The sequence below is a fragment of the Martes martes genome (genome assembly GCF_963455335.1).
Source record: "Martes martes genome assembly, chromosome: 4".
Lineage (NCBI taxonomy): Eukaryota > Metazoa > Chordata > Mammalia > Carnivora > Mustelidae > Martes > Martes martes.
The window spans coordinates 1,742,116-1,768,956 of record NC_137891.1 but is presented as its reverse complement, the minus strand read 5'-3'; the positions used below and the strand labels follow the sequence as shown (position 1 = coordinate 1,768,956).

The window sequence follows — 26,841 nt, the reverse complement described above, 5'->3', positions numbered from 1 at the left end:
AGCGGCATAACCTCTTGGTATAAAATGGGGTGTCTGAAAAGAGTGATGACAGAATGAACAAGGAAGCAGGCCCACATGCTTGCAGTGTCCTGGCCAGCCCCCCTGAGTCCCCGTTCCCAGGCAGCCGGGCTGAGCTGTGGCTTCTGGTCTGTCCATCTGGCCCTTCCCCAACCCCCAGGGGCTGTCCAAATGCTGCCCGCAGCCCCGGGCCACACGGGTCACCCCTACTGGAGGGCCCTCCTTTCTCCTGACAGCTCCACCCTCATTTCTGATAGTCTCCTTGCGGCCAGTCCTGGGACCATGTGAAGCTCTTGGAAGCAAATTGCTTTCCAGAGAGGTGGGCTTCATCCCCTGTGCCTTCCCTGGGCAGCAGCTGTGAGAGCTCTGGCCAGGCCAGCATGTCCAGCTCCCCATTCTGAGGGCCTTCCTGTGGCCCAGGAGCCGAGGCCGACCCTGCCCTCTAGGAGCCTCGGCTTCCCACCCTGTGGCCAGGTTCCCACTTCTCACCTCTGGCGACAAACTCTTTCAAGGGCCGGGGGGGGGGCTGCCCACCATCCCAACATGCCCCACCCACCCATGGTCCCCTCTGGAGGCGTGGAATGGCTAAAGTTTCTGTACCTGGGGGCCCAGGGCCCCAAGGACAGAAGGAAGGGGCCAGCAACTGTGCCGTGTTTGCGACGTGCCCCGGGTAGCCTTCGCATGTGAGCTCCCTGTTTGGTCCTGGGCAGGGCCCCGGGAGCCTGACTGTACTGTGTCTGCCGCCTCGGAGAAAGCCGGGCCACCTATGAGTCTGTGACTCAATGGGACTCTCCGGAGTGGGGACGCAGGAATCCAACCCATGGCTGGGTAGCCTGGGGCCCACGAGAGAGGGTCTGAGACTGGGGTCCTGTGGTAGAGGGACCTGGCTGAGTCCCCCATACCCACCCCTATTCTGTGCTGGATACCTCCCTTCCATGGCCAGGGTGGGGAGCTGCTCCTATCCCCATGAAAGGGCTCAGAGGAGCCCAGGGTTTCCTAGATGATCTGACAGAGGGTTCAGGTACAGGGCCGCAAGTCTGCTTTCACCTGTGACCCAGGAGCTGAGTCTGTGCTGGTGTGGACCTGTGAGGGGGGGAGTGAGAAAGAATGTCACATGTGTGCAGGATTGTGGGTGGGAGTTTGCAGGAGAGGGAGGCAGTGACCACCCGATGAGAAATAGTGATTTTCCATCCTTGACTGTGATCCCTGAGCCCAGTCCCGATCACAGATGGAGCATCTTGACCTGCTGAGCCCTGATCCCTGGTCACCTGCTGACCCCTTTCCCCAGTCACACTCTGAGCCCTGACCTTTATCAAATACTCGGCCCTGACCCTGGTCCCACTCTGAGCCCTGAACCCGGTCCCTCTCTGAGCCCTGATCCTGGTCACACTCTGAGCCCTGACCCTGGTCACACACTGAGCCCTGAACCCGGTCATGCTCTGAGCCCTGACTCTGGTCACACACTGAGCCCTGATCCTGGTCACACTCTGAGCCCTGACCCTGGTCACACACTGAGCCCTGAACCCGGTCATGCTCTGAGCCCTGACTCTGGTCACACACTGAGCCCTGATCCTGGTCACACTCAAGACCTGTCCCTGGTCACACACTGAGCCCTGACCCTGGCCCCATGCTGAACCCTGATCCTGGTCACACTCTGAGCCCTGACCCTGGTCACACACTTAGCTCTGACCCCAGTCACATGCTGAGCCCTGATCCCTGGTCACACACTGAGCCCTGACCCTGACCCCACGCTGAACCCTGATCCTGGCCACACTCTGAGCCCTGATCCTGGTCACACTCTGAGACCTGTCCCTGGTCACACACTGAGCCCTGACCCTGGCCCCATGCTGAACCCTGATCCTGGTCAGCTCTGACCCCAGTCACACACTGAGTCCTGACCCCGGTCACACTCTGAGCCCTGACCCCGGTCACACACTGAGCCCTGACCCCGGTCACACACTGAGCCCTGACCCCGGTCACACGCTGTGTCCTGATCCCTGGTCACACTCTGAGCCCTGAGCCCTGGTCATACTCTGAGCCCTGATCCTGGCCACACTCTGAGCCCTGAACCTGGTCACACTCTGAGACCTGTCCCTGGCCACACGCTGAGCCCTGACCCCGATCACATGCTGAGTCCTGATCTCTGCTCACACACTGAGCCCTGACCCTGGCCCCACGCTGAACCTGATCCTGGCCACACTCTGAGCCCTGAACCTGGTCACACTCTGAGACCTGTCCCTGGCCACACGCTGAGCCCTGACCCCGGTCACATGCTGAGTCCTGATCTCTGCTCACACACTGAGCCCTGACCCTGGCCCCACGCTGAACCTGATCCTGGCCACACTCTGAGACCTGTCCCTGGTCACACACTGAGCCCTGACCCTGGCCCCATGCTGAACCCTGATCCTGGTCACACTCTGAGCCCTGATCCTGGTCACACACTTAGCCCTGGCCCCGGTCACACACTGAGCCCTGAGCCCTGGCCACAGGCTGAGCCCTGACCCTGGTCACACACTTAGCCCTGACCCCGGTCACACACTGAGCCCTGAGCCCTGGTCACAGGCTGAGCCCTGATCCTGGTCACACACTTAGCCCTGACTCCTGTCACACACTGAGCCCTGAGCCCTGGTCACAGGCTGAGCCCTGACCCCGGTCACACACTTAGCCCTGACCCCAGTCACACACTGAGCCCTGAGCCCTGGTCACAGGCTGAGCCCTGACCCTGGTCACACACTTAGCCCTGACCCCGGTCACACACTGAGCCCTGACCCCGGTCACACGCTGAGTCCTGATCCCTGGTCACACTCTGAGCCCTGAGCCCTGGTCATACTCTGAGCCCTGATCCTGGCCACAGGCTGAGCCCTGATCCTGGTCACACACTTAGCCCTGACCCCGGTCACACACTGAGCCCTGAGCCCTGGTCACAGGCTGAGCCCTGATCCTGGTCACACACTTAGCCCTGACCCCGGTCACACACTGAGCCCTGAGCCCTGGTCACAGGCTGAGCCCTGATCCTGGTCACACACTTAGCCCTGACCCCGGTCACACACTGAGCCCTGAGCCCTGGTCACAGGCTGAGCCCTGATCCTGGTCACACACTTAGCCCTGACCCCGGTCACACACTGAGCCCTGAGCCCTGGTCACAGGCTGAGCCCTGATCCTGGTCACACACTTAGCCCTGACCCCGGTCACACACTGAGCCCTGAGCCCTGGTCACACTCTGAGCCCTGATCCTGGTCCTACTTTGAGCCCTGAACCTGGTCATACACTGAGCCCTGATCCCGGTCACACACTGAGCCCTGACCCTGGTCACAGGCTGAGCCCTGCCCTTGTGTCTTCTCTGGAACCTGTTCAGGACGTTCACAGATGATCATACGAGTGTCACGTGCTTACCGGGCCACCTCCTCTTCTAGACACATGCGACAGTTGGCCATGTGACGTGCTCGTCTTAGAAATACTGAGTCAGAGGCTCCCGCCCACAGTACAGACCCTCCACCGGCCTCGCCCCCAGTTACACACACATTTCCACATGAAGCCTCAACACCCACACTCAGCGGCTCTGTTAACTCTGGTTCCTGACAGTCCCTGGAGCCCCCCTCGCCCCAGGCGCCCACATTATGTGGCCGAATCCCCCCTTCCCAGCCGAAGACCCCGATGGCCCGCTCCAAAACCCCAGCTGACGGTGGCTTGGCGCCCCTCCCCGCCAGCACTGCGGCAGCCCGGCCCTGGCAGGGAGGCCCGGGGAGCGGGGGTGTTGGGGGGGAAGGGGGATCCCTGCAGAGCTCCCAGCTGTGCAGGAAGGTAGGTGGAGGATGCGGTGCAGAAAGGGTGGACTGCTGGGTGCCGGCGCCGACGAGGCCCGAGCCCGTCCTGGGCCCCGGTCTTGTGGTCCCAAGAGGCCAGCTGCTGGCATCTCCCTCACAGCAGCCGCTGAGTTAGAACCTAAAAGTCAGAGCTGGTAAGATTCTGGGAGACCAGCTGGTCTGCTCAGCTGGGACCCTGTGTGCAGGTGGGGGGCAGAGACTCCCCGCCAGTGCGTCTCCTGGGATGCCCGAGTTTTGGGGAGGTGTGCTGGGGACCAGCCCCGTGAGAGCCCCGGGACCCACACCCATATGGGCTGCGGAGCCTCTGACAAGTGCTCCCGGCTTGGGGGTTTCTCCCCCTGGGTGGCTCTTGGCATCTTTACTCTGGCGAGCTGAGTCAGCGGGACGGGCTGCCAGAGGGATGGCGTCCTGCTCACACCTAAAGGCCGACCCCACTCCAGGCTCTTCGGACAGGCCTCCCTGACTCACCCAGGGGGCTGTCTGCAGAGCCGCAGACCCCGGAGGCCGCCCAGCCAGGCCCTGTCCCCCAGAGATGGGCGGGACCCAGGCTCGCCCCTCCCCTGGGGCCCCTGCCCCAGTGTGTGTCCCAGTCCCTCTAAGAGCCTTGCCCCTATCCTCGGTTTCCTTGGAGAGGGCGGTGAGGGGCCGGCTGAGGGGAGGGGAAGCGGAAGGGAGAGTTGGCAGGGTCCCTAGGTCCCTGTCAGCAGCTGGGAACCAGCCGGAGTCCTCCCACTAAGGCTGGTTTCTGATGGGGGTAGAGGAGGCCGGCAGAAGGGAGATGGGAGAGGGCGGCCTGTTCCCTGCCTCCCCACCCCCCGCAGCCCTGGAGTCTGCCCCAGCCCCTTCCCCTGTGCCCTCCCCTTCTCTGAGTCTCCCCTGACTTCGTCCTTGGAGGGCGGGGGCTGGCAGAGCCACGCTGGGGACCTGCCCTCTCCTGCAGGGGCTGCGGAGCCCAGGCCTTCCTGTCTTCTTGCAGGGGCGGGAGCGGGAGGGGGCGGACGGGCCAGGAGGTCATGGCACCCCCCACTGCTTCCCGGCTGACAGCCCGGTTCCCCCAGCCACTGCCCTCTGCCCCCCTCAGGGACGGGTGGCCTGTTCGCGCCTGGCCCCTGGGCCCAGTTCTGCTGCAGCCTCAAACACCACGTGCTCTGAGAGGTGCGGGCACCATCCTGCCCGTTTTCCCACACTCGCAGCCCTGCCCCTCCTTCCCAGCTCAGACCCCAGGGAGTGTTTCCTGCCTCCTGTTTGCCCCTACGCCTGTGGAACGGGCCCCCCCGGGCAGCGCCTGGGTCTCGTCCACTGTGCACGTGTCTCCCCTGCTGGGGACACACAGTAGCCCCCAGGAGGTGCGCAGAGGCTGCTGGGCTGTGCCCCGTTCGAAGGGGCCCCTCATCCTCAGGGGACTGGGACTTGCCCGCTCCCTCCTTCCCTGCGGCCAGTCTGCCCAGTGGGGTCTGGCCTCAGTGACAGCGTCCCACTGTCGAGGTGCCCCCATGCCACGCACCCAGCGGATATCCACCAAGGTGCGCCCACCCCTCACCACTCACTTGTGGGATGAGGGGGGCCCCCCAGGAGGGCAGGGGCCAAGGAAGCTGTCCCCACTGGAATGCCCGCTGGGCCGGTGTATCCCAAGGGTGGGAGGTCCCGTGTGTGTCCTCCAGCCACACTTGGCGGTTCAGGAGAGCTGCTCGTTCCAGCTCGGGAACCCCCGGCTCTGCCTCACCGGCCATGCAAGCCCGGGCCTCGGCTTCTCTGACCGTACGACGGAGGAGACAGGTGCCCACCACCACCCACTCTGGGAAGGTGTCACCAGCCCCCCAGCCCCCACCAGGCACCTCACAGGCCACGGCAGAGGGTGGGACTGCCGGTGCTGGCCCAGAGCAGGCCACGGCCCTGCCCACCCCCTCCTCTCCTGACCCTCTCTCTTGCTTTCCCCTCTCATTCTGCTGGAACAGCATGCTGGTCACTCCTGGCCGGTGACAGACCCGGGGGCATGTCTGGAGAGGGGGCTCTGGCCAAGGAAGGGGGTGGTCTGGCCAGGAGCACGGCGTGTCGGTGTGGAGGGCGCACCTCGGGGCGGGGGCCTTCCCTGCACACGAGCCTCCTACCACTGTGTGTCCAGCTGTGACCCGCGGCCCCTGCATCCGTCCCGTAGCCTCTCCACACGTGCAGGTGGGTGGGGATGTGGTCCTCTGAGCAGAGCATCCACAGAGACACAGGGGTCAAGGAGGGGGGCCCCTGAGCTCAAGAGACCTGGCTGGCAGAGTGGGACCGGCGCTGGGTGGCACATGGGTGGCTCTGTTTCGGAGGTGCCTGCAGGGGCGGGATATGGGCCGGCGGGCGTGTGGTGTAGACGGAGTCAGCTACATTGCTTGTCTGTGGCCACAGGGCCGAGTGGCCAGAGGCCTGGGAAGGGGGGTTTGGGACCAGGCAGGGCCGTTGCCATCGGCACCCGCGCTCCCCCAGCAGCTGAGTCTGTGCCGGGCTCTGGCTTGGGGGGGTTGGGCAATGTTGCTGCGGGAAGGGGTGCACGTGGCGACGCACAGGGCCCCTCTGGCCAGCGCACAGAGTTGCTTTGGGGTGCTCCTAGCAGGGCCTCGTCCCCCCGTCAGTCTGTCCTTCCAGGGGCACCGTGCCGGAGCCGCATGTTCCCAGCGGCGCCTGTTTGCTCACCCCATGTGCACACGGGGGATGCTCACCCCATGGGCACACGGGCCCCCCCTGCACCCACCCAGGAGGGGGCTCCACTGCGCTCCGACCTCTGGTCCTGCAGGGACCGTCCTGCCGCCGTCCCCATCCTCCCGGGACCCTCCCAGGCCCAGCCCACCCCGCAGGCTGCCGGGCCTTTGCCCACCCTGTCCTTGCAGTGGCGTCCGCCCATCTCTCTCTGAGGCCAGGCCCCCAGGCCCAGAGCACCTGCCGTGACCGGCAGCTGAACAGGTGGGAGGAGCAGGGGTCCTACCTGCTGCAGGCCTGGCCTCGAATCTCGGCCCCATTCCTTACTAACGGGGTCACGGTGGGCGAGCCCTTTCGGCTCCTTGAGACGTGGGGTTGCCGCAGGGCCGAAATGAGGTGATGGGTGTCGAGTGCAGGTCGTTCAGTGGGAAATGGTCAGCAGGTAGGTGCTGTCCCTACCCCTCCTCCAGGAAGCTCGAGAAAGAAGGCCCCTCCCTGACCTGCACTGTGCCCTGCGGGGTAAGCGCCAGTCTCGGGGGCCCAGCGTGGGGTTCCCCAGCTGGAGCCCACCTGGAGGCGGGCAGCAGAGGCCCTCTGGGCCCCAGCACAGCATGTGCAAAGGAGCTGAGGCGGGGGTCCACGGGCTGGCCTTGCAGGACGGGTGGAGCTCTCCTCCCTTGAGATGCTTGTTTCCCCTCCGCCGGAGGCTGCGACTGCTGGTTTCCTGAGGCAGAAAGGTCTTAATCCCACTCCCCAGGCGGCCACGACCCCTGCTGGTGACCTGGGGGGGGGGGGCGTGATGCGGCTTGCGGGAGGGCGCAAGGTGGGACAGATGTGGCAAGGACTCCCAAGGTGTCAGCGAGGCCCGAGGGCCCGTTCTCGCCCCCAGGCCTCGGTGCCAGTGCCGAGGTGGCAGGAAGCAGGGCATGGTGGCATGACCTCGAGTGTCACAGTCACTGGGCCTTTGGGAGTCAGGGGAACTGCGAGATGCCTGGAAGGTGAGGTGGCGGTCGGGCTGTGACAGGCGGTGGTGACGGTGCGGCTGCCTGTGTGCATCTGTCCTTGGGTGACGGGGATGGCGGGACCTCCCGTAAGACAGGTTCCGTCTACACAGTGCCCTGGACACGGCAGACACGAGGAGTGCTCGCTGGTGAAAGCTGGCAACGGGCTTGGCAGCTGGTGTCGGTCTGACAACGGTCGGGGGGCTGGTTCTGAGGAGGCGAGCCGGCCACGCTCGGGATGCTCGCAGTGGCGGTGACGCCAGGGACCATGAAAGCACAGAGACAGCAGGACAGCGGTGGGGACAATAGTGCTGTCGATGCCTGTGGCGGCAGTGACGGCGCAGATGGCGGTGATGGCCACGGCGGTGTTGCTGGTGACAGTGTGACGGGGTGATGGCGGCGGGCACCTGACCGACGTCAGGGGTGTGGTGGTGATGCTGCTGCTGGGGTCAGGGGTGGTGTGATTACGGAGCTCTCTCGGGGGCTGCCGGTGGCGGTGGCGATGTGGAGGTGATGATGGCCTTGCCCATGCGCCGTGCTGATGGTGGTGGTGAGGGCGGCGGCAGCCACGGTGCGTTGTCGGGGGCGTCGATGGGGTTCGTGTGATGTTGTCTTGGCCTCGGTGGCTTCGGGGCAGCTGTGAGGGCACAGACAGCGGGGACAGTGAAGGCGGTGCAGCGGTGAGCTCACGGCCCCCTCCCTGTGGGGCCTGGGGCACGCCCGTGGCGTGTTGGCCAGCCAGACCATAGCAGTCAGTGTCAGATGCCCCCAGAGTGGAGAAGATCGAGTGGGAGAGTGGAAGGAGGCTGGGGGGGCTGTGGCCTCTGGGAGGGCCTCTTGGAGGCCACTGGGCTGAGCAGGCTGTGACAGGTGGCCAGGTTTGGGATCTGTTGGGGGACACTGAGCACAGAGCCTGCCAAAGGCAGGCCGGGGAGAGGCTTCCTGGATGAATGAGTAAGCAGACCCCTGGTGGGAGTGTGGGTGCCAACGCAGTGGTCCATCAGTGGGCAGAGGTAGGGCACAGAGCTTGGCCGGAGGGGTGCCGGGGGAGTTCTAAGTGAGGTGACAGGCTCATGTCGGGTCCCAGGGGTGCAGGCCTCTGAGCTGGGGGGAGGTAAGCAGGAGGAGCAGGGTCAGTAGGCCAGATCGCTGGCTTGAGGGCTGGCGGGCCCAGGGTCCCGCCCTCTCCCAAGGCCCAGGTCTGCCCGGGATGTGGCGGATGTGAGGGTGAGAGCCTGGACCACGGGAGGGGCCAGGTTTCCAGGCCTGCAGCTGGGAGCACTGACTCCGAGCGTGGCTGGCGCCAGGTGGCAGTGAGGAGGCCGGCATCTCAGCATCGTGAGCAGAGGCTCCCGGGACAGAATCCTGCGGCTCAGACACTGGCCGCACCAGGAGGGCCAGCCCCATGCGCAGGAGCGCAGGCCGGGTCTCACCCGGGAGCACGCTTAGCGAGACCCTGGTCAGGCAGGTGTCCCTCCCCCAGGGTCCACGTGTTGCAGATGTCAGGATCCTCCCAGGACCATGGGTGTTGCCCCCAGGACCTGAGCCAAGACAGGATAGAACTGACCTGGGCCAAGGCCATGGCGGGGCAGACACGACCTGGCCTGCAGGCTCTCATGAGCTGGTGGCCAGCAAGGATAGGTCTGGGCACAGAGGGAGCTCAAGGAGGCTTCCCCAAAGGACCAGGTGAGTCAGCCAGGGGACAGGAGGGCCCATGGTCAGAGACGCCGGCCAAGGTCAAGGGCTGGAAGCAGGAGACGGCACCTGTGCGCTGGGTCACCGCTGGCTCCGTGCAGCTGGCGTGGGCCGGCAGGTGCAACGGGGCCGGGGGAGCCTGGGAGTCCTGATAAGCTCTGGCTGTGGGCTGAGGCAGGACCCAGGGAGAGGGGTCCTAGCACAGAAGCAGGGCAGGACCTGAAGGAGGGGTCTGGTGCAATGCTCGGGAATTCACAGGCTATCCGGGTGGGCTTTCTAGAAGAGACTCAGCACAAACCTTGATCTGTGGCTCAGAAGTCGGCAGGGAGAGGTGGGGGGTAGGCCTTCTGATGGGTGAAGTGTGATTTAGCAGGGCCTCGTCCTAGGCTGGAGGGTTTGGGGAGCACGAGGGGAGGCCAGCCCATGGATGATCTCGAAGACCACTGAAAAGTCCTGAGGAGCCTCTAGAAGCCTCTGCAGCAGATACTCTGCCCGCTCCCGGTTACCCTATCGGACTGTGCTGTGCCCACTCCGGCTTTTTTCGATTGTGTAGGAGGCTACCTATGAGTCATTCACACTCCAGTGTGAATTAGCCCATCAAACCCCAGGGGACCCTGACGGTTCTAGTCCCGTAATAGACCCGCTCCGTGGGCCGGCGGGAGGCTTCATGAATGCAGCGAGTGCCCCGGTTCGGTGGGTGGACGGATGGACGGGGCGGGGGGGGGGCTGGCTGTCAGCGCACCCTCTCTGTGACCGTCCCCCGATGTACTGTGAGCGCCAGGCCCAAGGCAGTGGGGCCCCGCGTCTCCCACAACGACGCACGGGCGCAGCCTTGGTTCTCCCTTCACAGGGGAGGCAGCTCAGTGCCGAGAAGCTGGGACGGAATCCGCCCGAGCAAGAACAGTTCCGCCTTCCTGGGCTGGGCACTGGCTAGGAGGCGGGGGGCAGAGGTGCCATGGGCTGAGCCTCCTCCCGGGTCTGTGACGCCCCTTGGCTCCCACCCACCCTGAGCAGGGTTGGGCACCAGGCCCGCTGCTGATGGCGGCCTGCTTATCCTCTCTGAGCCGCTCTCGGCCTGGGACACGGGGACAGGCAGCGGCTCCACTCTGAGTGCTGACTGTGTGGTGGCAGGGGGCGGGGTGGTTCTGTCCCAGGAGCCCCTGAACGTGGCCCAAGGAGAGCCCCTGGGGAGCAGAGCGGTGAGATCAGGTCAGGGAGGCTGGACGGGCCCCCGGGGCCCGGGGGTGTCTCAGTGAGGAGGGGGCCATGGGAGCTTTGAGGTGAGGACGACATGCCTGGCATGTTTCCTGGCACCGTGGGGAGGCCGGTCGGAGCTGCTGACGGGTGGGCCGTGGGCATGGGAGAGGGCGAGGGGGGGGTGGCGTCGAGGTTACCATGGGCGGTGGAAGTTCAGAGGGGCGGAGGGCTGGCTGCCCAGTCTGGGCTGGTGCCCCCACCGGTGGGCCGGCAGCAAGGCGAGCAGGCTGGGCCCGGGCCTGCCTTCCCAGAGGAGGCTGCAGAAGAGGACACGGAAGCCGTGAGCAGAGCAGAATGGAGGAGGAGGCCATGGGTCAGGGACTGCCTCACTGGGGGAGCCCAGGAGCCGGCTGTGGCCACGGTGGCTGTAGAGGTGAGCCAGCCTGGCCTCCCAGCAGGTCAGGGAGTGTGATGGGGGAGGCGTGGCTCTGCTCTGGGAGCCCTGGTCAGATGGGGAAGACACAGCTCCCCCAAACCTCCCCTGGTCCCAGGCATGGATGAGCTCCCACTCTCACCCTCTGGGTCTCCCTGCCCTCCTGGTCCTGGGGGTGCCACTGCCCCAGCTCCTCCTCTCGCCCTGGACCTAGCGAGGGGAGGAGAAGCAGGTGTCACTGACCCAGATTCCTCAGGCCTGGGCTGGGGGGGGGGGCCCTCCGTGACCCAGATAGTCCGAGTTTCGGAAGCTCAGTCAAGAGGCAGCACATGGTCTCCCAGTGCAAGAGAGGAGCGTGGCCGGCCGGGTTGCAGAGATGAGGACGGGCCCCCTGGAGCAGGAAGCACTCTGGTCAGACATGGGAAGAACTTCCAGATGTTGGGGTACCAGAGGAGGCCTCCTAGAGGTTTTGCTGAGAGAAGGACTGAGAATCCCCTGGCCTTTCCCGGGTCGGAGGGGAAGCCTAAGACGCCAGCGACGGGGCTGGGGTCAGGGACGGCCTGTCCACCTGTCTGGCTGTGGGTCAGCCTCTGGCTGATGTCCAGCATGGCATGGGAGGCTTGGCTAGCCCTGGGCGCCCCGCATGGCCTGAGTTCTTTTCCTGGTGTGTGTGGGGGGGGCACTTGGGCAGGTCACCTCTCTCTGCTCCGGGTCCCGGGTTATCCTTGAGGATCCCTCAGATGTGTCCCCACGATCCAGGAGTTCGGAGATTGTGTGCCTGGAACAGTGTCGGACAGATAAGGCTGGGTGCTTGTCTGCAGGCCCCGCTGCTCGTGCTGTGTGGCCCTGGGCGAGGGTACCCCCTCTCTGAGCCTCAGCGGCTCTGTCTGCGTGGGGCAGCTGAGGGCTGTTGTCGAGCTTCAGGGACAAGACGCACAGGCACAGGAAACCGTTATCAACCAGGAGTGGGAGGGAGCAAGGAGAGGGTCCCCGTCCCAGCGCGCCTCCCTGACAACGGCCCGCAACGTCAGGGAGAGGTAGGGCCCGAGGGGGCCCACACGGCAGTCCTACAGGGTCCCACGAGCCCCCGCGCCCTCCTTGCAGAGTGAGCACCTCAGCCTGCCTCCCGGACAGCCAGCCCGACCCAGGGCAGAGGCCTATTTGTGTCCTCTGTGACCTGAGGCCGCAGGGCGGGCAAAGTGGGCAGCAGCCCCCCCCCCCCCGACCGATAAGCTAATTAGCGTCCTCCTGAGGAGCCCCGGCTGGCGTTCTCCCAGGAGGTGGCCGCAGCTCTCAGCCTGGCGCCCTGCAGGCCTAGCAGCCTGGCTGCAGACCAGCCCAGCCTGCCTCACCCCTGCCTCAGGGTGCCGTCCCCTCCCCAGCTCCCAGGCAGGAGAGCTGGCTTCCGGATGCCCCCACCCCTCTCTTTGCTCGGAGGAGGGGAGCAGAGGCGGTGTCCACGCCCAAACACTGAGAAGCACAGCGGGGACTGGAACCAGGACTGGCTGGCCCCGGACTCCTGCTCGCAAGGACGGCTCCAGGGCTGATGTCCTGGACGAGCCCTGAGCTGGAGAGCGGGCGGCGGCCTGGCTGCAGACAGGGGTGGTCTGTGGGGCTCTCTCCGAGTGGCGGTGTTGGCCATCTCCTGGCCTGCGCCCTGGTGGCTGGCTCAGCGTCTGGCCAGCGGCTTGGGCATGTGGGGACGGTCACATATGCAGCTCCAGGCGTGAGGACGGGGAGCTTCTGGCGGGAAGGGGCACACAGGGGCCGTGGCAGGGGCCAGCGTTGGCCAGGGCTTAGCGCCCCATGCCCCTGTCCCACAAGGGGCCCTGACACCTGGCAAGGCCCTGATAGACCTCTGGCCAACGGTGTGGGGAGGACTAGGCTGGACCTGGGGTCTCCCGGGGAGCTCCAGGACGCTCCAGGACCCTGCACTCTTGGGCTCCTTCCATTGTCCTGGTCCTGGTTTGCAGCTGGTGGTCTCTCCGTCTCCGGAGGCGGGACGTGGAGAAGGTCTCTGGTCTTTGGGTCCAGCTGCCCCCTGCCCCCCGCTGTGACTCGTGGCTGCTTCTGCACTTATCTTATGGAAGCCTCCCGACATGGATGAGCTTTGAGCTCCCCAATCCTGGGCCCTTTGAGCTCAGGCCACAGTGCTCTCTTCTCCCTGAACTCTAGAGACAGAGCGGGCCGGCTGGAGCTCCGGGGTGTGGTGGGGGTACTTCCCAGGGCCCGAGCCCCGGTGCTCCCGCAGAGCCTACGGCTGGCTCCCGGGCGGTGAAACTCTGCCTGGCTGCCGCCGTGAACTCTGCTGGCCCGCTTGGGCCCCAGGGGCTAGCCCCCAGTTTTTCTTCTCCGCATAATGGGGTCAGGTTCTTTCCTGAGAGAAGGGAATCAAAAGAGCACGGCCCACGTCCAGGCTTCTGGCCCAGCCCAGAATACATCCCTGCCCCCCGGGGCCCGAAGCTCAGAGCAGGGATTGTGTAACATCTCCTGGGCACCAGCACCAGCCCGGGCTCTCCGATCCCTGCAGCCAGTGACTCTCCTCGTTCCCGGAGGTGCTCCCGCATCCGCGCAGGCACTGTGCTGGGGGCCTCGCGGTGTGTACCCGCGTCACCCTCCCCGTTCTGCAGCTCAGGAAACAGGAGGTAGCGGCGAGGGTAGGGAACTTCCCCAGGTGACACCATGAGGAGGTGGCCAGGGCTGGTGGTTTGCAAACCCAGGTTTTGAGCAGAGGCGGCACTCCCAGGGTGTGTGTGTGTGTGTTGTGTGTGTACACACCTGCCGGGTCAGGGCCCCCATGGGGAGAGCACTGGGCAGGGAGCTGTCGAACCCCCAGCCTGCCGGGCGTGCAGGGCTGGGGTAAGGCAGTCCAGCTGGCGACGGCACTCTGCGGCTCCCTTGTGCTTGGGCACAGAGGCCTGATGCCACCCGCTCGATTCTAGGGCAGGTCCTGGGAAGACCCTCGCTGCAAAAACCTGGAACTTTCCCCGAAGTCCTGAGAGGAGGCATGGGTCTGAGTTATCTGCGGGAGAGCACAGCCTTTTGTGGCCCGGGGTTGCAAGACCCCTCCGGGCTGTGGATCCCCAGGCAGGGTTTCCTGCTCCAGACACGCCGGAGCCCCCGCCCCCTAGTCGGCAGGCCCAGCTGCTCTGCAGCCCCCACCCCCACCCCCGCAGGCCAGGGGCTCCAGCAGGCAGGTCCAGCCCAGGGCCAGCTGTGCGTGGCTGGACACTCCTAAGTTCCTGGGCAGGCCGGCGGGCCTGGCAGGGATGGGGGCTGGAGCCACGGCGGCGACCGGTTCGCCGGCGGCCCCTGGGTGGAAATGGAAAGGCGCAATCCGGGGCCTCCAGACAGCGGGGAAGGCTGCTGTGTCCCCGGCCTGGGGCGGCGGACGCCAGGGGCGACCGGCCCGCGGAGGGGGAGGCGGGGGCGGTCCCAAGGTCACCCGCGCGGCGCCGGGCTCCGGGCTCCGGGCGGAGGCGGCCCCCCGCACCCCTCCCGGCGCGCCCCCGCCGCGCCCGCCGCCCCCGGCTCCGCTGGGCTCGGCTCCGCTGGGCTCGGGCTCGGGCTCCGGCTCCCGCTCGGGCTCCGGCGCTGGCGGGGGGGGGGCGGCGGCGGGCGGGGCGCTCGGCGGGCGCGGGGCCAGGGCTCGGCGGCCCGCGCTCCCGAGACTCGCTCTCCCGTGGCTCGGCGGCGGCCATGGGGCGCGGGGCTCCGGGGGCCGGCGGCGGGGCGGGCGCGCGGCTGCGGGCGCAGGTGCGGGCGCGGGCCGGCGGGGACAGGGGGCCGGGCCGCCGGCCGCCTGCCGCTCACGCCGCCCCTGTCCCCCCCCAACCCCACCCCGTGTGTCCCGCCCCCCAGGCCCTCCTCCCCCGCCCCCCCGCAGCTCGGGCCCTGGTCGTGGCGCGGCTGCCGCACGGTGCCCCTCGACGCCCTCCGGACGCGCTGCCTCTGTGACCGGCTCTCCACCTTCGCCATCTTAGCCCAGCTCAGCGCCGACGCGGTGAGACCCCGGCCGGGACGCGCGGGGGGCGCGGGGTGGGGGCGGGGAGGGGGCCGCGGGGCGGGCGCTTCCGGCGCGGGAGGGGCCGGACCGTCCCCGGCCGGGTCCGTGCGCCCGGTCGGTGTCTTGGCCCGCTGGCCAGCGGGCCTCTGGAGAGGGTGGGTGGGAGCCGGGTGGGTGGCAGCGGGGAGTTGGGGACCGGCCCGGGAGGGGCTGGGCAACCCCCCCTCCCCCAGGGGCCGATGGGTGAGTCTCCCCCACTCTCCCTGGGGGCCTGGACCTTGGAGGGAACCTATCCTCTCCGGAGCCGGGCAGGCTGGGCCCAGGCTTTTGAGGACTGGGGGAGGGCTTGGCCTGGCCGAGCCCGCGTACCCCTTCACTTGGCAGTGTGCCCCTCAGCTGGGCGACAGGGCCCTGGCCTGCCAAGCAGAGGGAGGGGAAGGAGCTGCCACCTTGGCTGGGAGACCTTCCCCGCCCTCCCCAAGTGGACCCCCGTCTTTGGAGGCAACCACGTCCCCAGGTCAGGGTCCCGGGGTGGCTGAGGGTGCTGGGTCCGGCCCAGGTCCACGGCGCCGCTTGGGAAGGCCCCATCATCTCAGGGGCCTCCTTTTCGTTCCCGTGACTCTTGTGGGGGCTGCTGGTTTCTATGGCGACGGCATCTGGGGCCAGCTCCCAGGCTGGGGCCCTGGGTGCTGGGCTTGGCCCCCTGGGGCTGAGGGGTTGTCTGTTGCAGGGCTGAGCTCCATTCACGGGTCCCAGGAAACACCCACCCCGCCCCAGTCACTGAGCCCCACGAGGAGGGAAGGGGGCTGGGGTCTTCGCTCACGAAGACCCCGGGTCTAAGGCCAGTGTGGAAGGATCATTGAGCAGCAGATGTGGAGGACGGACTGGGGTGGGGGACATGGCTGTCCTGGTGTTTGGGGCAGCTGGCCCTCATCCAGTGGGGGCGGCACAGCTCTCCCGTCAGGGAATCCTGGGTTCAATGTGAAAGATGGTTCCGGGCCTTTCTGAGAACGCTCTGCCCACCACCCTTTGTCCAGTGGGACAAGGGTAGGGAGAGCAGTGTTGTCTGCTAGGGTTCCCCATGGGGGCAGAGCCCAACGGGATCCTAGAGGTCATCACTACTAAAACCTTCCGTTGGCAGGCAGGTAAACTGAGCCCTGGGGAGGGCGACTTGCTCAAGGTCTTGGGACAAGTCGCTGGATGGGGGCCTGTGCTCTTGGTCCTGACTTTGGGGCACTCTCCCCCATTCTCCTGTCCCTGTGACAGGGCTGTTGGTGTTGTCGGTTCTGGGGAGGGCCCTGAAAGCTGCAACCAGAGCCATCCCGAGGACTCCCTGGAAGAGGTGGCTTTCTGCGTAGGTGGTCATCAGTGGTACAGCAGCAGACTTCTGCACAGGGGAGCAACCAATGGGACTGGGGGCTTCCTGAGTCCCTGCGAGGCCAGACCCTGCAGGACAGGGTCCCCAGGTGGCCGCCCATCCTTTGGAGCATGGAGAGGAAGGACCGGGGGCAGGGGAGCATTCCGGAGTGGGATGTGTGCCCAGGGTTGGTGTGGCTGAGTGTCGACGCACAGGCTGGTCCCTCATACACACAGACTCCAGCCTCGTGCCCCGTCACTCTGAGCCTCCCCCCCCACCCCGCCTCGCCGTCAGATGGAAGTGACAGCCCTGAGGGTCAGGCCAGCTGACGGGGGCAGGGGGGAGGGCCCTACCGGCCCAGGGTTTGTGGTGTGGACTGCGTGCCACAGTCAATGCCTTCCGCAGAAGGTGGCATCCCACCAGGGGCTGAGCTCCGGGTCAGCTGGGGCATGGAGGCCAGCTCTGGTGAGGGGCAGGTGGCCAATGCTGGTGAAAGCTGGTGGAACCAGGAGCAGAAGTCTTGGGGCCCAGGGCCTTGCCCCAGCCTGGCCTGCACCAGGACCACTGGGGCTGGGCATATTGGAGGTTGACGCGTCAGGCTGGTCTCGGTCTGGGAGGGGTTGGAGGTTTTGTTTGGTACGGGGGTCGGCAGCCACAGCTGGGGGGCTTCTGGTGTCAGCATCTGTAAAGGTGGGACCCCATCCCCGTATCCCAGAAGGGGTGCTGAGGCTGAAGGCATGGCCGCTCACAGGGATCGGAGTCACCCAGGGGCCTTGGGGCTGAGGGCAATGTGCCTGGCCACTGGGAGCCTCGGTGTCCCCAGCAGTAGGCTGGCATAGTGGTCACGTCTGCCCGACCCTGCCCCCCCCCCACGGGCATGCGCATGAGCTCGGAGCCAGAGCATCAGAAGGACCAGGGCTCCGCCGCCCACCTGGTGCCAGCCTGCCAGTGAAGCCTGCTAGCACCTCCCTCTCTTTTCCTGGCCGGCTCCGGCCCCGGGGCTGACCCTGGAGACCCCGAGTGGGAGGGCCCGAGCACGAAGGTGAGATCACCGTCGTGCCACCTGTGAGGGGCTGGGGCCTGTGCCAGACCCCAGTCCTGCCCGGGAGGAGCACGGGGTCTGCGTCCAGACAGGCCTGCGGCAGCCCGGGCCAAAGGGACAGGTGCTCTGGGCACGGCAACAGCTTCCTTCCCTCCCCGGGGGTGGTTTGGGAGGGGAACACCAGGAGGAGGTGTCTTGTGGGGCCTTGAGGGGCAAACAGGAGTTCACCGGCTGAGCTTAGTGGAGAGGAGCAGTGGTCGTGCCAGGGAAAGTGAGGAAGGCAAAAGCCAGTGGGAGACAAGGTGGGGCCCAGAGGGCAGGGCAGGGGAGAGCAGGAGCTACACCCCAAGGCAGTGGGGAGCTGCGTGGTGGGGGGTGACAGGATGGCAGTGGGATTGGGTCTTGGAGGGCTCCCAATAGAAGTGGGGACAGAGCACCCCAGCTGGCAGGTGGGGTGGTGGCAGAGGTGGGCTGGGCCTGGGGCAAGACGGGGCACCACCTACCTCTTCCCGGGCTGGGATGGGACGGGCGTGGGGACTGGAGTCTCAGCGAGTGGAGGCATCGAGAATCCTGGGGCCCAGAGTGGCCACGGGGACCGGGAGTCCAGGGGTGGAGAGAGGGTGTGGAGCTCCCACCCCAGGAGCCAGGGAGGAACGAGCTCCCAGACAGGGGCATGGACCCAGGCACCCCCCCCCCCCGCTGCCACTGCCACCTGAGCTCCGTATGGAGCCAGACTGTCAGAGCCCAGCTGTGCCACTGACCACTGGGCGGGTGAGCAGTGGCTCTGAGTCACATCTGTGAGGGGGCGATGCTGTCTGGCTCCGAGCCGCAGCGGGCCCAGACCCGGGGAGGGATCCACAGCGCGGCGCACAACCTGGCAAGGAGGAGCACTGGAAAGCCAGTTGCTGCTGTGATGTGCTCGGAAATGTGTCCCCCGCCTCCCCAGGGTCAGGGCTGAGCGTGGGACGGGGGGTCGGGGCTGTTCTGTGGGGGAGCTGTGAGCCACGGTGGTGTTGGAGCGGTAACAGGACAGCAAGGACGGCGCTCAAGGAGGGAAGTCTGTGTGTAGGGCGCGTCGGCTGTGTAGAGGGTGCAAGAGGAGATGGACAGAGTTGATGGGGTAGAAACCAACGGGGACCTTATAGACAACAAAAAAGAATTCCTGGGTGCGTGGGGGCCCTGTACCCCAGGGAGTCCCCAGACGGGGTGATGGGACAGAGAGACGAGGGGCTGGTTCAGACTGAACCAGGTCAGTGAGGGCCCCTGGGAGGTGGTGACCTCTACGCTGAAGGCAGAGCCAGCCATGTGAAGGTCAGAGGAAGAGCACCAGGCAGTGAGAGGAGCATGTGCAAAGGCCCTGGGGTGGCACCAAACTTGGCGAGGGAACTGGTCTCCTGTGGGAGGCCGGCTGGCTTCTGCCCTCTGTGTGTGGGTTGGGGCCAAGCTCCTGCCCAGAGATCTCCAGTCCAACCCTCCCAATGAGGGCTAGAGCTCCTTGGCGCCCTGCCCTCTGGTTCTCCCTCCTCCCTTCCCCGCATCATCTAGAGCCCGCAGGCCGGGGCTGACGGGAGTGACGGATGAGCCGGGTGGAGTGGAGAGAGCGGACGGGCAGGTGGGCAAGCAGGCCGGCAGGTGGCTGCCAGGCCTAATGAGGGCAGATGGAGGCAGATGGCCACAGAGGTCGGGGCCAGAGCCAGCCACAGAGCGGGTGTGAGCCACTCGCTTGGCCACCTGTGACTCGCGTGGCCAGCCGGGCTTCGAGGTTCCCTGGCGAGTGCAAGGGTGTGAGCCATGGCCCAGCTCCCCCGCTGCCCAGGGACCTCCGGCTCCCCGCGTGGAAACAGGTTCACCCTGGGCCATGACTCCAGGGACCTCCGGCCGCTTGGCTGACCTTGGCTGACTTTCTCCCTTTTCCTGGAGCCTGCCTTCCCTGTCTCCATCCGTCTGGCCAGCCACGCGGGCTGTGTCGGAGCTGGGCCTGGCCCGAGGGGGCTCAGGAACGTGAGGACGTGGGGCTGCGGGGACGGGCCGTCCCCTCCAGCGGCGGGACCGGGGCTGGAACCCAGCAACACCCAGGAGGGCCTGGGAGGGGCAGGAGGGGGCATTTCCGGTGTGGGGAAGGGCAGCCCAGGCCACGGGACCGCACACACATGGGTGGAGGGCGGAGCGTGGTTTCGGCACCGTGCTGTCCGCGGGTGGGGATGGGAGCGCGAGGTGGCCCGGGTTCCAGCTCCGACTCGGGGGGCCCAAGGGAGATGGAAGGCGCCACCTTGGGACAAGAATTCGGGGCCTTCTGAAGCCAGTGAGGCGGGAGAGCCTCCCTGGGCAGGCTGCCGGGGTCCGCGGGGTCAGAGAGCTGTCCTGAAGTGTGTCAGCCTGCTCAGACCAGCAGCGGGGACAGGAGCGTCCCCTTTAGGGTGGGGGAGCCCCTAGGAAGCCCCACACCCCCAGCACACCCCCTCCTCCCTCGAGCGCAGAGCCTGCAGGCTGGGGAGGGCTCCAGGGACCGGTGTCCGTCCCTCCGAGTGTCCTTGGCCTCCTCCAAGCGACCCCTGTCCACTGTGCGGCTGCCCTCTGTGTGCACTGGGTGGGTCAGGCAGTGACACGGGGCTGAGCTCCACCGAGCCCTGGGTGCTCTCTGAGCCCTGGGTGCTCAGGGCTATGTGGTGGGGAGCAGCCGGGGCCCCCAGCCCCAGGTCCCCCCGAGAGGAGGACCTTGTGACACCATGTGACAACCGGGAAGGGTGTTCTGGGCAGAGGGACCGGCAGCGGCCACAGCTCTGCCTCGGTGGGAAGGAGGAGGTGGCCAGTGCTGGGGGTCAGGCCCGGCTCAGCAGGCTTTGGAACGTTTGGACGGCTAGGGAGGGGGTGGTGGGGCAGGGGGCACCCTGAGCAAAGCCGGGTTGCCGTCTCTAATGGTGTTTTACATGATTCTCTGGCAGCAGCTGGGAGAAGAGCCGTGGGGGCCGGGCTCAGGCAGGGGGTGGGCGTGCAGTGCTGGGATCCAGCCGAGCAGGAGGGAGGGGAGGGAGGAGCGGAGAGCAGGGGTGCTTGGTAGGGCTGTGGGGCAGCAGGTACTGGGGGTTGGAACTGGCGTGGAGGCAGCAGAGGCTGGACGGGTGCAGCTGGTGCCGAGGGGCCCTTCCAGGAAGCCCGGGGTCCTGCTCTCGGCTGGTGCTCCAGAAGCTTGCGGCCCGGGAGAGCTGTCCCTGTGCTGGGGCTGGCGGCCCCATGAGCCGACTGTGACACGGGGACGTGGTCCTCCCCTGGAATCGGGGTGGGGGGGGGTCCGTGAAGTACAGACAAAGCCTTCGTCGCTAGGCTTGGCGGGTGGCTCTGATTATACCAGTGATGGGGAGGGGGGGTGCACAGAGACCCCGCCCAGGAGCCAGCCCAGAAGCACGGGCAGCACAAGTGGAGGGCGCGTGGGGGGTGCTGGGGTGGAGAGGGAAGGCTCCCCGGCACCCCCCAGCCTCAGCCTGCACGGGCCCGGCCCCCTCACTCCGCTCTCTTTCCGCCCCGGCATCCTCAGAACATGGAGAAGGTGATCGTGCCGTCGGTGACGCTCATCGTGGGCTGTGGCGTGTCATCGCTCACCCTGCTCATGCTGATTATCATCTACGTGTCTGTGTGGAGGTGCTGCCTGGCGTGTGGGCCCGGCTGGGGGGGTCGCGGGAACGGGGCGGCCGGGGTCAGGTCCTGTCCCTTCTCCCTCTGAGGACAGCGGTGGGGGGTGGGCTGGTCCGGAGCCCCCTTCCCAGTCAGCAACGCCACCACCCCCCCCCCCGCCGCCGTCTTCTCCTGCCCAGGCCATCATCAGGGATGGACCGCCCCACCGCTACCCTCCGCCCTCCATCCCCCTCCCTCCCCGACGGCCCCCCACCTGCTCTCCAAGTGTCACCCCCTGGATGCCGAATGGCGGGGTGGGCGGGCACAGGCCCGGGGTGGGCTGGTTGCCCTTCTGCTCCTGCCTTCCACTGCTGCCCACAGGAGGAGCCGCGCCTCCTCCTGCCCTTTGAAGGCGCTGCCTGACCGGCGCCAGCAAGTCCGCTCCCCAGCCCAGTGCCCTGCCCTGGGGCCTGAGAGCCCCCAAATTCCATGTCCTGTCATGTGGGTGTGCGTGTCCACAGTCCTCTCCGAGCCTGGGTCATGTCTCAGGGCAAGAACCTCTACTCGCATCCCTGCCCCCCCCTCCCCCGGGCCGCAGGCCTCATCCCAGGACCCTGACCACCTCCCCAGGCAGGGTTGGGGCAAGGCAGTCATCCCCGGCCGTCCCCAGCTCTGGGGGAAGGATGCTTGTGAACAGGCCTGAACCGGGGCCCGTGACCAGGATGGGCTCAGGTGTGTGAAGGGTGTGCGAGGGCAAGTGTGAGCCTGTAGGCAGGTCTTGCCTCCCGCCCCCAGAGCCCTGGTTGAGCCCCACTGAGCTGAGGGTTAGGACACGGAGTCTGAGTCAAGGTCACCCGCCCCCGCAGCTCCACGGCCCAGAGCTGATGCCGCCCCCGAGGCCAGCAAGGAGAGATCGATGTGTGTCGGTGGGAGGCGGGGCAGGCGGCCTGTGTTCCCCTGCCCCCCCTTCCTGCCCCGGGGCAGAGGCCGACCCCTAGTGGCCGAACCAACTGCACCCCACCGGCACACGGCGGCGGCCCTCCTCCCCAGCCCCTCCTCAGACCACCTGCCCCAAACCCCCCACCGGCCCTGCCCCTCCCTGGAGGCCTCGGTTTCCAGAGATCTCTGGGACCGGGGACTGGGGACCTGGGACAGCGTGTCCAGCCCTCCCGGCTGTGGTTCTGAGGGGTTCGCCGGTGGTTTTCAAAGCGCCTCCTTCCTGAGTTCTCACTGCCCCTGTGAGCTGTGGTCGGGAAGGTGGCCTGATGGTCCCCATGAGGAAATGGAGACCGACAGAGGGCAAGTGACCCGCCCAAGGCCCAAGGTCACATCTCGGCCCCTGAGGCCCAGCCCTGTCCCCTCTGCCCGCCTGCATCCTGCCCCTCTGATCTCAGCCACAGCCCTGGCCGCAGGTGATGCTCCCACCACTCATCTCGCAGATCCAAAGACTGAGGCACAGAGGGGTTGAGCCCCTCGCCCAGGGTTCCACAGCCAGGATGAGACCGGGCCGCTGCATTGCCCCGGCTCTGCGGGCTGCCCTCGGAACCACTCAGTCTTCCTCCCTCGAAGTCAGGATCAGACAGGGTGGGAAGGGCTGGGGGCAGGGGGCCAGCTGGGGTGAAGCCAGGAGCTGGCCGAGACCGAGACCCTGGAAATGAGTTGTGTCCAAGGGATGCAAAGACAGGGAGAGGATCTCGCACAGAAAGGGGAAACTGAGGATAAGCCACTCCCAGCGGGAATGGGCGGCCGGGCCTGGCGGCTCCCCGTGGCCCTCCCCGTGCTGGACCCGGGCTGGAGTTCAGTGCACGGTAGAGCGGGAGCGGGGGTGGAGGTGATGGTGGCGTGGCAGGGAGGCCTGCAGGAAGGAGGTGGCGTTCTAGTCTCGCCGTGGCCGCAGGACCCCAGTTCCTGGAGACGCGACCCCCCCTCCCCCCGGGGCACTGAGCCGCCCTCCCCCACAGGTACATCCGCTCGGAGCGGTCGGTCATCCTCATCAACTTCTGCTTGTCCATCATCTCCTCCAACGCCCTCATCCTCATCGGGCAGACCCAGACCCGCAATAAGGTGCGTGAGCTCAGCCCTTCCCTGCCCATCCCAGGGAGCCCGGGCGGGATGGGGTGACAGGACCCCAGAATGCTCCCAGGGAAGCCGGTGCCGGTCCTTCCGTGGCCTCCTGTGGGGGGACCTGACCTCGTGCCCCCCGCGGACACCCGGCTCGGGCCTGTCCCGGCCTCTCCGAGCTCCTCCCGTGGGGCGGGCCCAGGAAGGGCGTCCAGGCCCCTGCCCGGCCTGAGCGCCCGCCCGCCCCCGCCCCCGCAGGTGGTGTGCACGCTGGTGGCCGCCTTCCTGCACTTTTTCTTCCTGTCATCCTTCTGCTGGGTGCTCACCGAGGCCTGGCAGTCCTACATGGCCGTGACGGGCCGCCTCAGGAACCGTCTCATCCGGAAGCGCTTCCTCTGCCTGGGCTGGGGTGAGTGGTGCCCCCCGGCCTCCGCCCGCTGTCCCCGCCTCGTGTGGACCTGTTCCCCCGCCCCCTGGCCTCTGCCCTCGTCCTCCTGGGGCCTCCACGGGGTTCCCAGGTAAGATGTGACGGCAGATTCTCTTTGAATTTCAGATAATGAGTTGTTTTTTAAGGATATCCCGGTTGACGTTTGGGACATTTACAAGAAAAATGATTTCTTTTTATCTGAAATTCAACTGTGATCAGGCGTCCTGCATTTCGTTCGCTGACTGGCCGCCGTGCCTACAGCCCGTGGGCCCCCGCCCTCGTCCACCTCCCGTCCCCTCTCTCTCCTGCTCAGCACGACCGTGTTCAGGACTCCAAGGACCCAGTTTGCCCCGCCCCGCCCCCTCCCCGGGGCTGGAAGGAGGCAGCGGGTGGACGGGGGCCTGGATGGTGGGAGGACCAACTCCCTTTCTTTCTGGTCCTTCGCAGGGCTCCCTGCACTGGTCGTGGCCATTTCTGTGGGATTCACCAAGGCCAAAGGGTACAGCACCATGAACTAGTGAGTCGGGGCAGGGTGGGGATGGGGTAGAGGCCGCTCGGCTCCCCCAGACCCTCCCGCTGCCCTAGAAGGTGACAGCTGGCTGCTGCCCGTCTCACAGAGGGAGCCAAGGCTGGGAGAGGCCGGGAGCCCCGGGGCTGGAGGCCGCCTCCCTCCCCAGCTCCTCCCTGGCAGTGGGCAGCAGGGTGGGCGAAATGGGGGCTCGGGGCCGTCAGAGCCTCAACGCCCTCCTTTGGTACCCTTGGCCGGGTCTGTTGGCCTCAGTTTTCCGTCTGCAGCCATGCGTCCCTCCCTGCCTGACTGGCGGCAAGGGAGCTGTGTGGCCCCGAGGAGGGCAAGGCCGGTGGTAAGGGGCCTGTTACTCCGATGAAGTCAGCGAGGCCCCGAAGGGTCAGCCGGGCCAGGCAGGTCCAGGGGCCTTGAATGCCAAACCAGGAAGCTTGGGGAGACCCTAAAAGCAGTGTAGCTTCCCAGGGTAGGGGGAGCCGAGGCCTGCAGGGGGGCTGCAGCCGCAGGCACGGGTAAGAACAGGGGAGCCAGAGGACGGAGGAGCGGCCAAGGCGGGCCGTGCAGGCTTGGCTCCCTGTGGAGCCTCGGGGGGACAGGCCGTGGCTGGGCCCCAGAGCAAGGCCCCCTTGGGCAGCAGGGCAGGTGGACGTGGACGAGGTTCCGGTTACTGGAAGCCCTGGTAGGGTGAGTGCCAGGAGGGAGTTACGGGCACTGCCGCACAGCTGAGAGGGACGGGCGGGTCAGGGGAGCACCCGGGGTTTTGAAGGCTGAAGACGCGTTTGTCTGACTGCGTGGGGTGGACGCTCGGGGCAGAGGAAACAGCATGTGAAAAGTGCAGTGTCCTCACTGGGCCCGGGGCTCCTGCAGGCCACCTCTCGTGTGGTCCAGGAGATCTGGGGGAACGTGGGGCCGGTGACCACGGCTGGTGTGAGGAGAACCCGGGCCAGACGCATGAGCAGAGGCCTGGGTTACCTGGCCGTGGGGCCTGGGTTACGTGGGCAGGTGGGGGCCTGGAGCAGGGACCCGACCCAAAGTTTTGGCACCGTGGCCAGAAGAAGGGTCTGTGCGTGAGACCGGGGAGGGCATAGGAAGAGAGTTGGGGGGGCCAGTCTGGGGCGGTCAGGACAGCCTCGTGTCTGCCCGGTGCCTGCTTCTCCCTCTGTAAACTGGGGTTCGTGGGGCCGCGGTGGAGGGGGGCTTCCAAGGGCTCAGAGGCCAGAGTGAGCTGCTGTGTGCTGTGCCCCGGGGGGCCTGCTGGGTGCCGAGCTCCTTCTGCCGCTCCCCAGCATCTTGCCGGCCTTCCCCGGGGGGGCGGGGACATCACGACTGGCCACTGACCAGCCCGTCTCCCTCCCCAGCTGCTGGCTGTCCCTGGAGGGGGGACTGTTGTACGCCTTCGTGGGACCGGCCGCCGCCGTCGTGCTGGTACTGACCCCCTCCCTGCTGGCCCAGGCTGGGCCCTCGGGCTGTACCTCTTGCCCCTTCAGGGTCACCGTGGTCACCAGGGGGTGGGTGGCGTTCCTGGCCCCCTGGAGCTGCCCTCAGGGTACACAGGTACAGACACGGGGGTGGGGGGCGCCTGCTGTCTCGGTGAGCCCCGCCTGCATGGGTAATGGGCACTGGCTGGGGACTGGCCAGCAGGTCCGTGTGGGCTCGCTGAGCGGCCGGATGGGGGGGTACCGAGCAGACAGATGGCTGACCCGGGACAGCAGGGAGTGCCAGCGAGGCCTGGGGGGTGGGTAGAGCAGCTAGCAGAGCCTGAGGCTGTGGGGCCAGGGCTGGGCCCTTGCTGCCACCGGCCGTCCCGCTCTGGAGAAGGAAGCCGCTGCCTGCTCTCCCTCGCCACGAGTTCCCAGACACCTTCGGGGAGGGATGCGGAACAGTGCCACGGGCACACAGAGCTCCTGCCTCCCAGCTCGGGCTGGGCAGGGGAGCAGGGCACGGCGGGGGGCCCCCCTGCACCCACACTGCCCGAGCCTGTCCCGCTCCAGCCCTCCGCCCCTCACGCAGTGCCACACACCCCTCTGTGGCTCTGTGGCGGGGGAGCTGGGCACCGGCACAGGCACAGGGGAGGCTGGAGGACCCTGTGTGGGAGGCTGGAGCCGTGGGCAGCAGGCCTAGCCCGAGGGTCCCGGCTCCTTTATTGCTTGAAGGGAGAGGCCTCCGTGCCGTGCATGTCAACGCGGCCCCTCAGAGACCGGGCCAGCTCGCCATTTTAAAGTCAGGCAACGTGGGAGCGGGGAAGGCTGAGCTGATGGAGGCGGGAGCTCCCAGCCCCCATGTCCCCTCCCAGGGTGTCTGTAAGGCAAGGCCGGGCCCCCTCAGGAACATGGGGACACGCCGGTCAAGACCGCACAGAGCCTGTTGTGGGCAGGGCGGGGATGGCTGGTGGCCTGTCCCCCTGTGGCTCCGGCCTTGTCAGAAAATGAGGTCACCCGGGAAAGATGCCTCAACCCCAGTCAGGCCCTCCGGGGCTGGTGCCTGCGTCTGGGAACTTTCCGTTCGCACAGGGATGAACGGCCTGCCCACGGCGGTGTGCGGGGTCAGGGGTGCTAAGAGCTTCGTCCTTCTGCATCCGAGGGGTCCGGGACGAGGCCTCATTCCTCCACCAGGAGGCCTCTGCAGAGTGGGAGCCCAGGGGAGGGCGTCTGGGGGGCAAGGGAAGGAGCCGGGAGCCTCCCCACCCAGGAGAGAAGGCCAGAGGGGGGAAACCCCCAGGGCTCCAGGGCCGCGGCGGGGCCGACAGGGGCCCCCGGGGACAGCTGCCGTTGGCTGTGGCTTGCGGGACATGAACACCGGGGAGCACTTGCTAGGGAGCCGGTGCCCAGCGGGAAGGAGGCAGGGAAGATGCCATGGCAGAGAGTGCAGGGGCAGTGCATCCCCGGGAAAAAACCTGAACAGGGATGCTGCCCACGAGACGGCCCTCGAGGTGGGCTTTTGTGAGGGGTGAGCTCCCTGTCATGGGAGGG

At 67.0% G+C, this 26,841-nt stretch overlaps 1 protein-coding gene across 2 annotated transcripts in view; it reads left to right on the top strand.

Moving 5' to 3' along the window:
• ADGRB1 (adhesion G protein-coupled receptor B1) overlaps window positions 1–26,841 on the top strand; it is a gene marked incomplete at its 5' end in the record, with an annotated part of 67,011 nt that overhangs the window by 24,637 nt on the left and 15,533 nt on the right. For both annotated transcript variants that reach the window (XM_080800729.1, XM_080800728.1), the window contains 6 exons: window positions 14,706–14,847; window positions 20,782–20,885; window positions 22,820–22,922; window positions 23,178–23,328; window positions 23,794–23,863; window positions 25,231–25,297. In XM_080800729.1, the coding sequence (XP_080656855.1) occupies window positions 14,706–14,847; window positions 20,782–20,885; window positions 22,820–22,922; window positions 23,178–23,328; window positions 23,794–23,863; window positions 25,231–25,297 (637 nt within the window). The remainder of the gene's footprint in view (window positions 1–14,705; window positions 14,848–20,781; window positions 20,886–22,819; window positions 22,923–23,177; window positions 23,329–23,793; window positions 23,864–25,230; window positions 25,298–26,841) is intronic.